General features: G+C 40.0%; 1 protein-coding gene across 1 annotated transcript; it reads left to right on the top strand.

Moving 5' to 3' along the window:
* The first annotated feature begins 3,086 nt into the window (after positions 1 to 3,086).
* On the top strand, positions 3,087 to 15,322 carry LOC143364030 (uncharacterized). Its single transcript, XM_076804549.1, has 4 exons — positions 3,087 to 3,261; positions 4,221 to 4,344; positions 14,745 to 14,946; positions 15,038 to 15,322. Coding segments are annotated over exons 1-4 (384 nt in total). The 5' UTR covers positions 3,087 to 3,260; the 3' UTR covers positions 15,095 to 15,322.
* Positions 15,323 to 15,833: the final 511 nt, after the last annotated feature.

Below are 15,833 nucleotides of genomic sequence, written 5' to 3'. Positions count from 1 at the left end.
ATTTGAGAACGACTCGAACACCGATGAGGACGAAGGGAATGTTTCGAACGTACGTAGAGGACGAAAGAGAAGGAGATTTTTAGTTACTTCCGATAGCGAGAATGAGGAAGAGGTAATCGAAACTGCTATAGACGGAACTGTTTGGCAAGAAGTAAAAGAAGGGTCTAATCCTGGAAGAGCACCTATTCATAATATGTTTAGGGGAACATCAGGCCCAACAGGGTATAGTAAACGAAATATTATGCGGTGAAAACGAATAAAATATACATTATATACTCCTAAATAAAAGAAACTATATTTTTATACTGTCAAATTGGCTATTATCTTCATTCTATATTAAAAAATATAAGTTGTGCTACAGACCGGTCATTTGACCGGTCGCGGTAGAAATAGGTATACGCGAAGTTTCGGTAGGAATAGTGTTAATGCGAATAGTATTTTTAATACGAATAAGTTGTAGAGCTTATCCAGATGAAAATGAGTCCAAACACGACATCATTTGGATTATCTTCAACAAGATTTTAATTTTTATCGTAACATTACGTATCAATAAAATTGTTCGATTACACTCGAGTTTGGACTCATTTTCATCAGGAAAAGCCCCTCAATTCACTCGCCGCAATTTTATGGAGGTATATTGAAAAATCTAAAAGTTTGAACTTTCATTCGTGCGCGATTCTCCATCTGCTTACATTGTATACCGTTTGTCAGTCGCTGGGTCTTTGAAGATCGGCGTTCGTCGGACCTCGTCGCCGCTTATTCGAGCTGGCAAAAGTTATTCGAAGATTTATCCGAAGCCTTTGAATAAAAGATACAGATAAAAGATGAAAATTTATTCCAAGTTCGAATAAATCCGCTTCGAATAAAAAAAATTCTCTCTATTCGTCCGATAAATTCTCGTCTAATAAAATTATTTATTCGACAGAGATACTTTTTTTATTCGAACTTTCGAATAACGAATAAAGATAAAATATCTTTGATTCGAATCCTTATTTAAATAATTTGTTATCTAAATAGTGCCCAACTCTGTCTGGAATGCAGTGCAAGGGACACTCTTGTCCGTGTCGGTTTGCACTATCGACTCTGACGTTAACAGAACCGAAGAAATAAAAAGAAATACGCGGATACTACGACCGCTGCTGCTCTGGTGGACTACGACTCTACGGTTGCTCGGAGGAATACTTGTTTATTTGAGGCTAGTTGGTTGACTGGTCTTGTCGTCTCTTCACTCCTTGCAGCTAATCTCGGTGTGGGTGGGGTCTAAGAATCTCTGTCTTCTAATTTGTTCGTGATTGGTCAATCATTGTCATTGATCTTCGTTGGCGCCTACCATTGCCAAAGGGAGGGTAACCTTGTGCCGAGGTGGACGCGCGGTACCCTCACTCGATGGGTCCGGAAAGGCGTTATAAACCTGCGCCCGGTAAAGTGTTGTAAATTTTGTCCCGGGCCGCTACCATAAATGCTAGTGCATTACAAACATGATAAACTGGAGGTAGGCCGAAGTCTGCCACCCAGATGTTTGGTTATATTGAAATATTTGTTTTGTCTTGTGACGGAACAATACCAAAGTAAAATTTAAACTGAAAAAATTAAAAAGAATCGGGTTTAATGGTATATACTGAAATATATTTTGTATTTTTAAATCATTCTTTTTGTTTTTTAAATTTAATTACCCTTAAAAAATGTTCAAAACTAGTTATTATAAATATTGTTGTTCAATCTTTTATCAATCCCAAATAATTAAATTTATTAGAATATATATGCTGCGAATGAAAAGCAATATCAGAAGTACATTGAATAAGTAGCTATTAAATAGTCAAATGAAATTAATGATATCAACGTCGTATTTTATTTAATTAAATTTAAACTACATTCTTACTTTTGGCTAATATTGAACTAATTTAATTTTTTATAATTATGTTATTACACTGTTGTAGTTGTAATTGCACAGGGAAGACGACTGATGTAGTAGAAAGAACAAGAAAAAAGTGTTTAACGAAAAAAAAATCGTTCCATGCGGGATTCGATCCGGGACCAAAATATTCTCAGCCGGAGACGTTACGTTATTATTATTATTACATTACGTCTCCTTCGATGCACTCGCGTGTCAGCCGTAATGGAATTAAGAGGAAACAACATTCTTTTGTTTCATTCATCATATGAATCCTCGACATGAGATTTAAAATTATATCAGCAACAGCGCCATTGTAGAATATCGGTTCCACAATATTAGTTCTGGATGATACGGTAGGATGTGACACGGAATAGTACGGGGGCTCTAGAGCCCCCCGAGCGTGAGACAGAATAATACATTGGGTGATTGGTCTACTCCTATACCTCGTCTGTGGTATGGTATTACCTACAGATGTGTAGCTGACTGATGAATACGAGATGGAAACACCGGCGTGTTGGATAACGAATAAGAAAGGAACTGAAAAGGGAATCTTTCAATTTTATTAAATGTTGGATATTTATAGGGAGGAGGGTCCTAAGTGGACATGTTTTTTTTTACCCGGAGTATGGAACGATCAGGTGTCAGACGTTATAACAGAATAAAAATTGTAATTGTTACATTACATTTATTTCAGTATCACTGTCAAAAAGTCTACGTGCATTTGCATAAGAGTATGATCCTAATAATGATAATGTATGATTAGATTAGGTCCGGATACGATGTTTTGCGAATGTTATAACTTAAAAATACTTTACCACTATTATTCATGCACACACCTCGGTCTCTCTTTTTTTATTATGAAATAAATGTTTACAACAGAGTCAATAAATTCATGTGTGAAGCTAAATTAAACCAAAAATGAAATGATTCAAAATTTCAAAGGTCTAAAAAGAACTACGATTCATAAGTGTCTATATATAGACTAGAGTTTTATTTGATCCTTGCTTTGTCATTGGGCGATACAACCACATACATTGCAACGCGCGCGCCAGTCTTTGACTGCTCTGTCCTCGTTACAGCATTCGAACGCGCCTCCGGAAATTATTCGAAGTCAAATAAACCGCCGAAAAAGACAGATGAAAATGGACATGTGGCAGCCTGGGCATCGCGCAGCGGCAAGCACGCCGACGAACCGCCAACATACATTGTATACGCGGCGGCGCGGCGACGGTCCACGGGAAGCTGCAGAGAAAGAAGCGAAGATCGGTTCCGAAGGCGGTCGAAGGAATGCCATCGAACATTCGCTCGCAAGCGTCGGCCAGTATTCACTTCAGAGCAGCCATTCGTGTCAGTGCCGTGTGTTGTAAGTACGTATTATGGCGATTAGGTTTGGAGTATACATTTTGATAAGTTTTCCCGAAAACAGGCCATTTGTCCGCACAGTACGGCGGTCTCTTTATTTTCCGAGATATTTGCAAAAACTGTCTATTTTGATGTAAACTTCTGCCTATTTTGAATGACCGAATTTGTTCTTTAGGGCGCGGGAGGGTTCTTTGGTTAAAATGTACAAGGAGATTTTTATTATCCACCCTATGAAATTATCGAGTCGATGTTCTCCCATTTTGCAATCAAATTCACAGAAGTTATTTATTCATGATCACTATAAGTTGTTTCTATATATGTATTCATTGAGTGATACATGTTATTATTTATTTCCAGTGTTTTCAAATGGGTGAGGTTGGCCAACGGATGCAATGCTGGTTCGCTCTTTACCTCACGCACTGGTTCCTCGGTCACCCCAGGGTCTCATGTTTCCTTTTCAACGGTTAAGAAGTAATTTTCCAGGTATTTCCTCATTATTTCTTTATCAATGTTTTAATTTGAATAGATTTTGTTTTCTTGAATTTGGAATTTATAGGATACGGGTCTTAGGGATTGCTATTCCCTTATAACTTCTGCGAAATATATTCTTTAGGTTCCATGAGTTTTAGCGCCTTATATATATATATATACATTAATATATGAAGGGAGGTATGAAATTATCGAGTCGAAGTGGTCAATGTTTTTTCACTTTGCAATCATATTCACAGAAGTTATTTATACATGATCACTATAAGTTGTTTCTATATATCTATTCATTGAGTTTATAAACGTTGAATGAAGTGCACAAGTGGATGTATTTCAGGTAGAGACAATTTCTAATCGCACCGCAAACGATCCCTTCATTTATTCTCAGGTTGTCCCTATAATTTATTTTCCTTACCGCGTGTAGTAGCTTAAAAACTTTACCTTCTGCCGTTGAATACATGTTATTATTTATTTTCAGTGTTTTCAAGTGTGAGGCCGGCCATTGGATGCAATGTGGGTTCGCTGTTCACCTCACTGACTGGTTCCTCGGTCACCCCAGGGCCTCGTGTTTTGTTTTCAACAGTTAAGAAGAAATTTCACAGGTATTTTCTCATTATTTCTTTATTAATGTTTTAATTTGAATAGATCTTGTTACCTTGAATTTGGAATTTATAGGATATGGGTCTTAGGGATTGCTATTCCCTTGTAACTTCTGCGAAATATATTCTTTACGTTCCTTGAGTTTTCTCGCTTTATATACATACACTAACCAGCAAAACTGAGTCTACACTATTTGAGCCAACATAACTTTTTAAAAATCTGATCAAATGACTTGAATTTTATTGAGAAGTTGGAAGGTTTAGTTTGTTAGACGAGGTGTAAAAAATTTTTGAAAAAAGTTTGAATTGGTCGGAATCGCAAAAGAAATAGTAACAGTTGGTTTTTTTAGCTTTTTTATCTGAGCCTGTATTGAAAATTTAAAAAATGTGTTTGATTCGCTTGAGTAAATTACATCCATGCTGAAAATTTCACCGATATTGGTTAATTCGTTTACGAGTTATAAACGCTTAAAAGTGGAAAAATTGCCGTTTTTCATGATTTTCGACTTAAAACCACACTTTTAATCGTTTATAACTCGTAATCGAATTAACCAATATCTGTGAAATTTTAAGCGTAGATATAATTTATTCGAGCAAATCAAATACATTCCTTAAATTTTCAATACAGGCTCTGATAAAAAAGCTGAAAAAACCAACTTTTACTATTTCTTTTGCGATTCCGACCAATTAAAATTTTTTTCAAAAATTTTGTACACCTCGTCTAATATATATATCAATTATTGATTCCCCTCGGGGTTACAATTTTAATTACATCTCCCTCTTACCCCAATCTTAACCTTAAACTTATCCTAACTTACCCTAACTTAATTAAACGTGTCCTAAAAACACGCCATAGAGAGAGAGAACGATCTTTCACTAATATCCGCCGCGTTATTATTTTTCCCTGTCCCACACATACATGCTTCTCTGCTCTCTCCCCTCCCTGCACCTCACCCATCCTTCCCATGCCTCCTGGACCTCCTCTTTCGGCTGCTCTCTCTTTCACTCCATTCCTATGCATTCTCTCCATTTACTTCATCTCCCATATCTCTCCATTCCTGCTCTTCCTCCATTCATCCACCTTCCTCATCCATTCCTCTCCTCCTTCATCCCCTAATACTTCCCCACCATCCCCTGCCAACCACTCCCCTCAACCCTCCCTTACACATTTCCCACACATGTTCCCACGTTTCCTCCTCTCACCCACAGACCTTACATACTTTCTTCTCCTCCTCCAACCAATACTTTCCACCTCTCATCTCGTTTCCCAACCTGTACCTGGCCACCCTTTGCCACCTGCTCTCTCCCCAGCCTTTCTTCAGATACCCCGGTATCCGCTCTCCCTTCACCCTCCCGTACCACATGTTGTACCTTGCGCTTCCTATCTTTTCCCATCTCTCCCCTGTTGCTTCTTCTTTTCCCCTTTCACTATCTCCTCACTCACTGCCTCTATCCTCTCCTCCATCATCTCCTCCGCCTCCTCCGCTGTCCAGCCCCTCTCTTCCCAAAAACGCCGTCGCTCCTTCACCCACCCTACTACCTCCCCTCCCCTTCTGCCCCTTCCTCTTCCCTGCTCCCAGCACAACCTAGCTAGCTCCCCCCCTTTTTCCACCCTCAACTTCTTCTGGTACCCCCATGCCCTCAACCCCGCCCTCCCTCTCAACAACTCCCTCTGCAGCTGTTACCGCACCATATACCGCGGTGCGTACCTCTCTACTCCTAGGACCCACCTCAGAAACCTCTCCTGCAACCTTTCCACCTCTTCCCATTCCTTCCTACACCTCGTCTAATAAACTAATCCTTCTAACTTCTCAATAAAATTCAAGTCATTTGATCTAATTTTTAAAAAGTTATGTTGCTTCAAATAGTGTAGACTCAGTTTTGCTGGTTATTGTACATTAATATATACATTAATAACCAAATTACGAGAAGTGCCCGAAGACAGACCATTCCGCACTGTACGGAGGTCTCTTTATTTTCTGAGATATTTGCAAAAAACTGTCAGAGTCTCCATTGCGAATTCTGCCTATTTTCAATGACCGAATTTGTTCTTTAGGATGGAGGAGAGTTCTTTCATTAAAATCTATGTTATGTCGTGCAGTTTCTCGCAATTGTAGGAGAGGTTCTGCGTGTTATTTTGTCGAATTAATGACCCGACACCTTCCTTTGCAATAACAACTTTGGTTTATTAGAACAATGACTATATACAGTTTACATTCGGACTGGTGATTATTCGGTTTCCTTTGAGAACAAGTTTGTATCTAATTTCTGCTCTGGGGTCAGCTCGCTCTTCACCTCGGTGGTGACTTTGGAGAAGAGTGGGAGATGGTCCCATTTTTGGGGGAAAGAAATCTCACTTGCTGATTGACTTGAGGGAGGAGTCATTTGTATGCAACCCCTGTTGGTGGTGGAGGAAGTCCCCACCCCAAGTCAAACGCGTAGAGAAAGTGCCTAGACCAGCACGTGACGATTGCCAGACCCCAGAGCAGCGTGACGAAAAAAAGGGCCCAAGTGGCCAGCACGTGCCTATGGTTTATTACCCCCTTGTCCCATGAGGGCGAGGACCATCGAGTTTGGGAACAATGCTTCCTTGGAAAAGCTAGATTTTCCAAGGACTTGGCAGAAGAGTCACTTTGTTCCAGTCATCTGGCAACTATGTTTATTAGGGGTCCCCAAACTGATGGCCCAAGGGGTCTGCCTTAGGGTCTCTAACCCTCACGCACTACGCGGATGCCTAACCCGTGACGATTAGGCCTTAACTGGTAACGTGTATATAAAAAATGCTTAGGCCTTCTCGAGACCCTTGTAAAAGTATCCCGAGGTCTAATGGTCTTTCCTCCGAAATGGCTGTGTGTCATAACAATCTACAAGGGAATTTTTATTATCCACCCTATGAAATTATTGAGTCGATGGGGTCAATGTTCTTGAACTTTGCAATCAAATTCACAGAAGAAATTTATTCATGATATACTATTGTATATGTATCCATTGAGTTCATCAACGTTGAATGAAGTCTTCACAAGTGCAAGTATTTCAGGTAGAGACAATTTCTAATTGCACCGCAAACGATCCCTTCATTTATTCTCAAGTTGTCCCTACAATTTATTTTCCTTACCGCGTGTAGTAGCTTGGAAACTTCACCTTCTGCCGTTGGATACATGTTATTATTTATTTCCAGTGTTTTCAAATGGGTGAGGTTGGCCAACGGATGCAATGCTGGTTCGCTCTTTACCTCACGCACTGGTTCCTCGGTCACCCCAGGGCCTCATGTTTCGTTTTCAACGGTTAAGAAGTAATTTTGCAGGTATTTCCTCATTATTTCTTTATCAATGTTTTAATTTGAATAGATTTTATTTTCTTGAATTTGGAATTTATAGGATACGGGTCTTAGGGATTGCTATTCCCTTATAACTTCTGCGAAATATATTCTTTACGTTCCATGAGTTTTAGCGCCTTATATATATATACATTAATATATGAAGGGAGGTATGAAATTATTGAGTCGAAGTGGTCAATGTTTTTTCACTTTGCAATCAAATTCACAGAAGAAATTTATTCATGATATACTATTGTATATGTATCCATTGAGTTCATCAACGTTGAATGAAGTCTTCACAAGTGCAAGTATTTCAGGTAGAGACAATTTCTAATTGCACCGCAAACGATCCCTTCATTTATTCTCAAGTTGTCCCTACAATTTATTTTCCTTACCGCGTGTAGTAGCTTGGAAACTTCACCTTCTGCCGTTGGATACATGTTATTATTTATTTCCAGTGTTTTCAAATGGGTGAGGTTGGCCAACGGATGCAATGCTGGTTCGCTCTTTACCTCACGCACTGGTTCCTCGGTCACCCCAGGGCCTCATGTTTCGTTTTCAACGGTTAAGAAGTAATTTTGCAGGTATTTCCTCATTATTTCTTTATCAATGTTTTAATTTGAATAGATTTTATTTTCTTGAATTTGGAATTTATAGGATACGGGTCTTAGGGATTGCTATTCCCTTATAACTTCTGCGAAATATATTCTTTACGTTCCTTGAGTTTTAGCGCCTTATATATATATATACACATTAATAACCAAATTACGAGAAGTGCCCAAAAACAGGCCATTAGTCCGCACAGTACTGCGGTATCTTGATTTTCCGAGATATTTGCAAAAAACTGCCTATTTTGATGAAAAATTCTGCCTATTTTGAATGACCGACTTTGTTCTTTAGGGCGGGGGAGGGTTCTTTCGTTAATACCTACAATGCACAACAAACTTTCTTTAATACACCCTGTGAAAGTATCGAGTCGAAGGGGTCAATGTTCTTCCACTTTGCAATCAAATTCACAGAAGTTATTTATTCCTGATCACTATAAGCTGTTTCTATACTATATGTATCGATTGCCAAATGATTCCTTCAAATATCTCGATGCTTTAAATTTGACTGTGATTTCGGACCTGACATGAGTATAGAAATGCCGCGAGTGGAAATACTGGAACATTTCGGCAAGAAAAAAACGTAGATAAAGCGAATATGTACGAAATAGACATAATAAAGGATTTATTTTGTACATATTAAGAAGCAATATTTTATTCACTATATTGTCTTTTAATCTATTTCTTTTTTTTACTAATTATTTCGCCAGTCTTTGAGAATACTCTTTCGGAAGGAACAGATGTTGCCATAACACAAAGATACTCCTTTGCAAGCTTTGATAGTGTTACGTCCCGAGTGGGATGAATTACGATTTTAAGAGGATAGGACGCAGTTTCAAACCTACCTGCATACACCGGCTATGGTTCGGGAAATTGAGGATCGTTTAAATAACTTTGTACCCTTATTTTGAAAACAACAATATTATTGATTTATTCAAAGTGTGGTTCTGAATCAGAGATTACAAATTTGATTTTACAAATATGGTTTATATAGCGCATATACTGGAGTGCTTATAAATAGTTTGATAATAATAATAATAATATTAATATTACCGTGATCACGGGTTCGAATTCGGTTACAATATACTCCGACTGCTGACACTGGTCTTTGAAACGGTTTGTCGCGAAACAACTGAACGAACTATTTTAACTTCAAAAGAGACTACTGGACTATTGACTATGACTGAATAACTGATTGTTCACGATTGTCTGACTGACTGACTGACTATTTATAACTGAATTTTAGGAGTTGGTCCCCCTTTTTATAAGATGCACAATCCTTTGTTTTTCAAAGATGCTGGCACAGGAGTCTCTACCTTGCATCTTTTTATCTTCTTGATGTCTCCTGACTAGTCAGCTGTACGCCGACAGGATCTTTTTACCATGAAGTCGGCGTCTTTTCTTATAATTTGGCATATTTGGACACCTTTCCTGTTTGTTCTCAGCGTGTAAACTGAGAACTTCATCTGCGTGTCTTGCAGGAAGAAAAGTTGGAGTCGTTTCTCGTGCTACCTTACTGCGTAGAATTTTTAACATATATCTTAATCCTATTTTTACTTCTCCTCGCACGACATCATCGGATGTCCATAATAATTCATAATAATTCTTCATCTGAGGGTTTATTCGTTGGCGGTCGAACCACCGGACGTGACACCTTTATAAATTTGAGGATTATAAGGACTGCTAATATTCCTGCACTGAAGGATCCAAATGTAATGGGATGAGAAGAAAAAAAATGTGTACATGGTGTGGGTGCGCTTGTCACCATCGGGTGACTACTTCTTGGGCGTAGCCAGTGTGGATCAGGTCATCACTCGTCCACGTTCATTTCGAAGTTCTCTTCGATGCATTCCGTGCACTCCCATGCCTGACGGACCCTTCCTAGTTGCCGACCGCAGTCTTGGCATTTGGAGTAGGTGTGGGCCGGGTTCAGCTGACACACGATGTGCCAGCCCCTTGCTCGTAGTACCAGTGCTCTCTTGGGGTTAGGCGGCCATAACATGTCCGGCATATCCTATTTTGGTGGTACACGTACGATGCTTCTTGCTGTGATGTACACACGCAGTATAAATTTAGAAGATTCCGGTACGTTTCAGGGTAATGGTGTGGTATTACCCCATCTATCGGCCCATAAAATTCCTCCAATACCTCCTCTTCGGGGCGGTAGTCCATACGTCTCCTCCGTACGTCTCGGTCCGGAAAATTCCCGGCGGGCAGTCCATATTTGGAGTAGGTTTGGGCTGGATCTAGCTGACACAAGATGTGCCAGCCTCCTTCTTCACAATACCATTGTTCCCTTCTGATCAGGCGGCCATAACACGCACGACATATCCTATTTCAGTGAGGTATATAGGACGTCTCTTGTCGTGGTGCGACGACACAGTACAGATTCAGGAGGTTCCGGTATGTTTCTGGATAGTGGGTCGGTACTATCCCATCTATAGGCCCGTAGAATTCTTCTAACACCTCTTCCTCTGGGCGATAATTCGGCCTTGGGACAGGCATTGTTGTCTTTCTGAATTGATCCTTTGTCCCGCTATTACCTTCATCGATTTTATATAGTTGGTCTCTGGGATATCAGGGTTTCTGATGTAATTTATCACTGGTTTACCCATACAAGTTGATGTGCTGAGGATTGATAGCAGCTTCTCTGGACTAATTTTCCGATATACATACTCATATATTGAAGGTTCTTTCCAAAACTTTCTAATATTTTGTTGATCAAAGGTCTTTGTCACTGCGCTTTATCCCACCGCTGTCACCAATTTTTGTTATGTCCCAGGTGGGGCGGATTATAATTTTTTGGGGATAAGTCGCAGTTTTGAACCTACCTGCATTCATCGGCTACGATTCGGGAAATTGAGGATTGATTAAATAAGTTGTATCCGTATTTTTAAAAAACAACAAAATTATCGATTTATTCAGAATTAGGTGCTGAATCAGATATTCGAAGTTTGACTTTACTTTACAAGCAGGGATTTTGTATAGCGCATAAGCTAGAGGGCTTACAAGTGTTTCGCTTTATAATAATATTAATTTATCGAGTCGCTGATTCTTGGAGATCGCTCGCAAGTTTGCAGTCGCTGATTTCGGGAGGGCGCTCGCAGGTTGTAGTCGCTGGTTTTCCGCAGTGGCTCGCAGGTCGAAGTTGCTGAACTTTCACGAGCACTTCGCGGGACTTATACGTCGAAACTCGTAGATTTTAAAAAGAACTGTTAATAATTGCACGACGCGTCTAACGTATGGATCTTTTACTAACTGACTGAACTCATTTTGAGGAGTTGATCTTCTCAATGTCTCCTGATTAGTCAGCTGTGTGTTGCCAGGGTTCTTTTACTTATGAAGTCGACGTCTTTTCTTGTAATTCGGCATAATATTCTTCTTGTTTGTTTCCAAGGTGTAAACTGATCTTCGTCTGCGTGTCTTGCAGGAAGATAAGTTGGAGTCTTTTTCCGCGCTACCTAACTGCGTAGAATTGCTAACATATACTTTAATCTTATTTTATTTCCTCTCGCGCGACATCATCGGGTTTTTCTATAATAATTAATACTAATTCTTTATCTAAGCGTTTATTCATTTACGGTCGAACCACCGGACGTGACAACGCATAAATGCACTGTCCTGAAGGAAGTTTGTTTTTGCTAACAATTACATGAGCTAAAACAACTCTAACAAGTCCTTTGCAGAAAAATATAAACGGCTGTTTCGGCCTAATTATAAACTGCTCCTTAGCCCCAGCAACAGTTGTCGAGATCATCCAATATGTATCAGTCGCTCCATAACACCTAACGCTGGGGTTATTTGCTTCTATGTCAGGATGTATCTCATACATACTAGCGCCGACAACATGGGTAGGCCACACATTCACTTCTGTACATTTCAATCCCCAGAGATTATCGGATCCCACTTTTTGGTACTTAGTACCCCATGCATCTTGATTAGGCTCAGTCTGTGTAGGTATCCGCACCAGTTTAGCGTTGTGACGGTGATCTCGCTTCGAATGTGCTTGTGACACGCACCAATCTCTGCTTGATACGCCTAGGAAAGCTTCTCTTAAAGCGCTTGCTTGTTGAAGTGTTTTCCGTAGCGAGCAGTTTCCCCCATTCAGCAAACGTATCCGCCCGGGCTTGGCGTATCAGAGCCACAAGCTCCTCATCCTCCCCGCGCATAAGCTCCACCTCCACCGGGCGGCGGAACGAGCAGGCGATGTGGTATAACTTCCCACGCTCTGCCGCCGCCAAATGGAACGATGGAACCGTTGCGAGGAGGCCCACCACCTTGACGGAGATGGAGCGGTATCCCCGTGTGGCCCGCAAGGGGCTGTTTCAATAAATGAAAACAATAATATTTTACTCTCGAATGGTTTAGGAACGACTAACTGGCAAGTTTCGATAGCCGAATAACCTGATCCAGTGTTTTGCGATGCGACTATCGAGTGTGCCGCGCGGATTTCCACTGTATATCCACCCGAGGTTGTAAGGCTCGGATTCACCGTTGTGAACGCGTCGCGTACCCGTATCGCCGAAAAGTTACCCGCCAATTTAATATTGGGTAACGGGATCCGATTGAAAGTGCTGTGGTTGCGTACGATCGCGAAAGTCTGATAACAACGGAATGACTGCTGCGTTTGCTGTCCGGGGTCCGTTTGCTGGCCATCTCGTTGGTGTCCAACTCTTCCAAGGGATGGACCCGAAAATCCCGAAAGACTCATCCCCATTCGTTGATTGACCTGAGGGGAGGCGCATCATGTCTACTACGCATCATGTAACTCGCATCATGTCATTTTACGTATTCTTAATTTGTTTTTAATATATGTTTTACACCTACTGGAAAAGTAATAAGAATGTAAAGATAGATCGAAATTGTTTATAGCGAATAGTGATTTGTTAAGTTTGCTTATTTTGTTTACTACTATTATAATTTGCTCAAGTCTCTTATTACTAATTTTGCATATACTTCATTTATTATTAATTTCGTTTTAAATTGAATGTTTTTAAAAATAAAATCTTTGTTAAATTTATTAATTATATTGGTAAATGTGGGTGTCCGGTGTAATGATCGAGGCCGTGTTCGGTGGTATACGTCTTTATTGGTCGGTGGACCGTCGACTGCCCTGTATCGACGTTCGCGACCGAGTGTCGATCGCATACCTTTGACTGACCACCTCTCCCTCGCGTCAGTCAATTGTTTAACAGATGGCGACCGTCCCCGGAGCCGATCTTCACGTGTTTCTTTGCGGCTTTCCGAGGACGGTCGCCGCCGCGTTTACAATGTATATTGGCGGTTCGTCGGCGTGCTATTTGCACGGCCGCCACAGTAAATTTAATTTTCTGCAAACAATTTCTGATATATATTTATACATTAATAACCAAATTACGAGAAGTGCCCAAAAACAGGCCATTAGTCCGCACAGTACGGCGGTCTCTTTATTTTCCGAGATATTTGCAAAAAACTATCTATTTCGATGAAAAATTCTGCCTATTTTGAATGACCGAATTTGTTCTTTAGGGCGGGGGGGGGGGGGTGTGTGTGTGTGTGTTCTTTGGTTAAAATCCACAAGGAGATTTTTATTATCCACCCTATGAAATTATCGAGTCGATGTTCTCCCACTTTGCAATCAAATTCACAGAAGTAATTTATTCATGATCACGATAAGTTGTTTCTATATATGTATCCATTGAGTTCATAAACGTTGAATGGTCTTCACAAGTGCAAGTATTTCAGGTAGAGACAATTTTGTAATTGCACCGCAAACGATCCCTTCATTTATTCTCAGGTTGTCCCTACAATTTATTTTCCTTACAGCGTGTAGTAGCTTGAAAACTTCACCTTCTGCCGTTGGATACATGTTATATATATATATATATATATATATATATATATATATATATATATATACAGGGTGTTAAAAAAAAACCATTCAATATTTATATGGTATATAGGATACACAGTGCTGAGTGAAAAAGCTATAGTAAACATAGGTCGAAAGGTCAACCGTTTCTGAGATATAAACATTTTTGTTACATTAGACGAATAGACTTGATTCGTTGGACGCGTCGTGAAGTGTTATAGTGATATATACAATTTAGAAGTGTGCGAGAATGTTTTGTTCGACATCGTATCATATTCTCGAACAAAGATTGTGAGTGACTGCCGGTGTGCAATAATTCGCAAGAGTCGTGCACTGAATCGTTCGGACGTGTCGGAAATCCATGGGGTCGAGACGAATCAGTGAAGAATTTTGCTCTTCAGTGATTGTTCTCGATCCTATGGATTTCCGACCCGTCCCAACGATTGGGTAACCGATTCTTTCGAATTATTGCACACCTGCAATGACTTACAATCTTTGTTCGAGAATCCGATACGATCCCGAAAAAACCGTTCTTGCACACTTCCAAATTCCAAACAACACTATAATACGCGTCAATTTGAATCCGACATTTTCGAGACGGCGCATGAAGTAATTCTTTTTTCTTTTCCAGAATTATGGAACCAAACACCATCAAATTTGAAAAAATGTCCTTAGAACAGGGGCCATCCGCCCCAACGCCACGGGCCTCGCAGATACCGTGGCCCATTGCGGTAAAATTGTTGCCGCCCAACTTTCCGCCCTCCCGCATCCCGAGGCCATTTGAACGTGGGCCCCCGCCCACCTCCACGGCTAGGCTAAATTATGATTCTTATGTAAGTAAATATAGAATAAATGAAGAAATAATAAAATAATAAATAAATGGTGAATAATTAAAAAATTATAAAGCATAATATTATGTTTCAGAATAAATTGGCCAAGCTGATAAAGCGGGCGGAGTACCGCCAGCGGATGCGGGGCTAAAAAAAGAGAGGCTGCTTTCATCACACACAGGCGATAAAATAAACTAAAATAAATAATAATAACTATAAATTAAAATAATAATAAATATAATTCTTATTATATAATTTAAATACAAAGTAATTATAAATTATTTTTATAATGTTGTTAGGCTTCTTTTATTCACTTGTAAGAAAGTACTAGAAAGATAGATAACGCGATATCGTTAACTTAAATAAATGTGGGCGTATTACAAAATACTATGAATCTTTATTCACGACAACTGTACACGACGACAGTCAGAATCAGAATGTCCTGCTGTCCCAAAAATCCTCAGCCGTGAGAACGCCTTCGACAGTATGCCCCCTTGTTTATGACACCCCCAAGCTAAAGGACTTTCCCTTGTGGAAGGGCAACGCGCTGACAAAAACCACATGGCCTGCCTCGACCGTTTGCTTACTTCGATTTTTCTAACACACTTTTCACGCTGTATTCTTGGAATTCACTTTTATTACTTTTTTACACGCGGTTTGCAACCGTCTCACACGCTGGTTCGTTTGCTTCTGGTGAAAACTACACGCACGCGTCTCTACGTTCTATCTTTTCTTTCGCTCCTTCACACGTATTTACTCATTCTTTCTCTCTCTTCCTTCGCGCTCATTTGTTCATACTCGCTCTCTTTCTTCACGCTCATTTGTTCATCCTCGCTCTCTTTCTTCATGCTCACTTCACGCGTACTGACACATTCTTTCTCTTTCTCTCT

The sequence above is a fragment of the Halictus rubicundus genome, unplaced genomic scaffold, assembly GCF_050948215.1.
Source record: "Halictus rubicundus isolate RS-2024b unplaced genomic scaffold, iyHalRubi1_principal scaffold0215, whole genome shotgun sequence".
NCBI lineage: Eukaryota > Metazoa > Arthropoda > Insecta > Hymenoptera > Halictidae > Halictus > Halictus rubicundus.
Note: the sequence above shows the minus strand (reverse complement) of the source record. Positions and strands in the feature narration are given on the sequence as shown.

Excerpts from the sequence above, each read along its gene's own strand:
- LOC143364030 (XM_076804549.1), top strand. Across the intron at positions 4,345-14,744 it reads GTTAAGAAGAAATTTCACAG|AATTATGGAACCAAACACCA; the intron begins GTATTTTCTCAT and ends TTTCTTTTCCAG. Across the intron at positions 14,947-15,037 it reads GGCTAAATTATGATTCTTAT|AATAAATTGGCCAAGCTGAT; the intron begins GTAAGTAAATAT and ends ATTATGTTTCAG.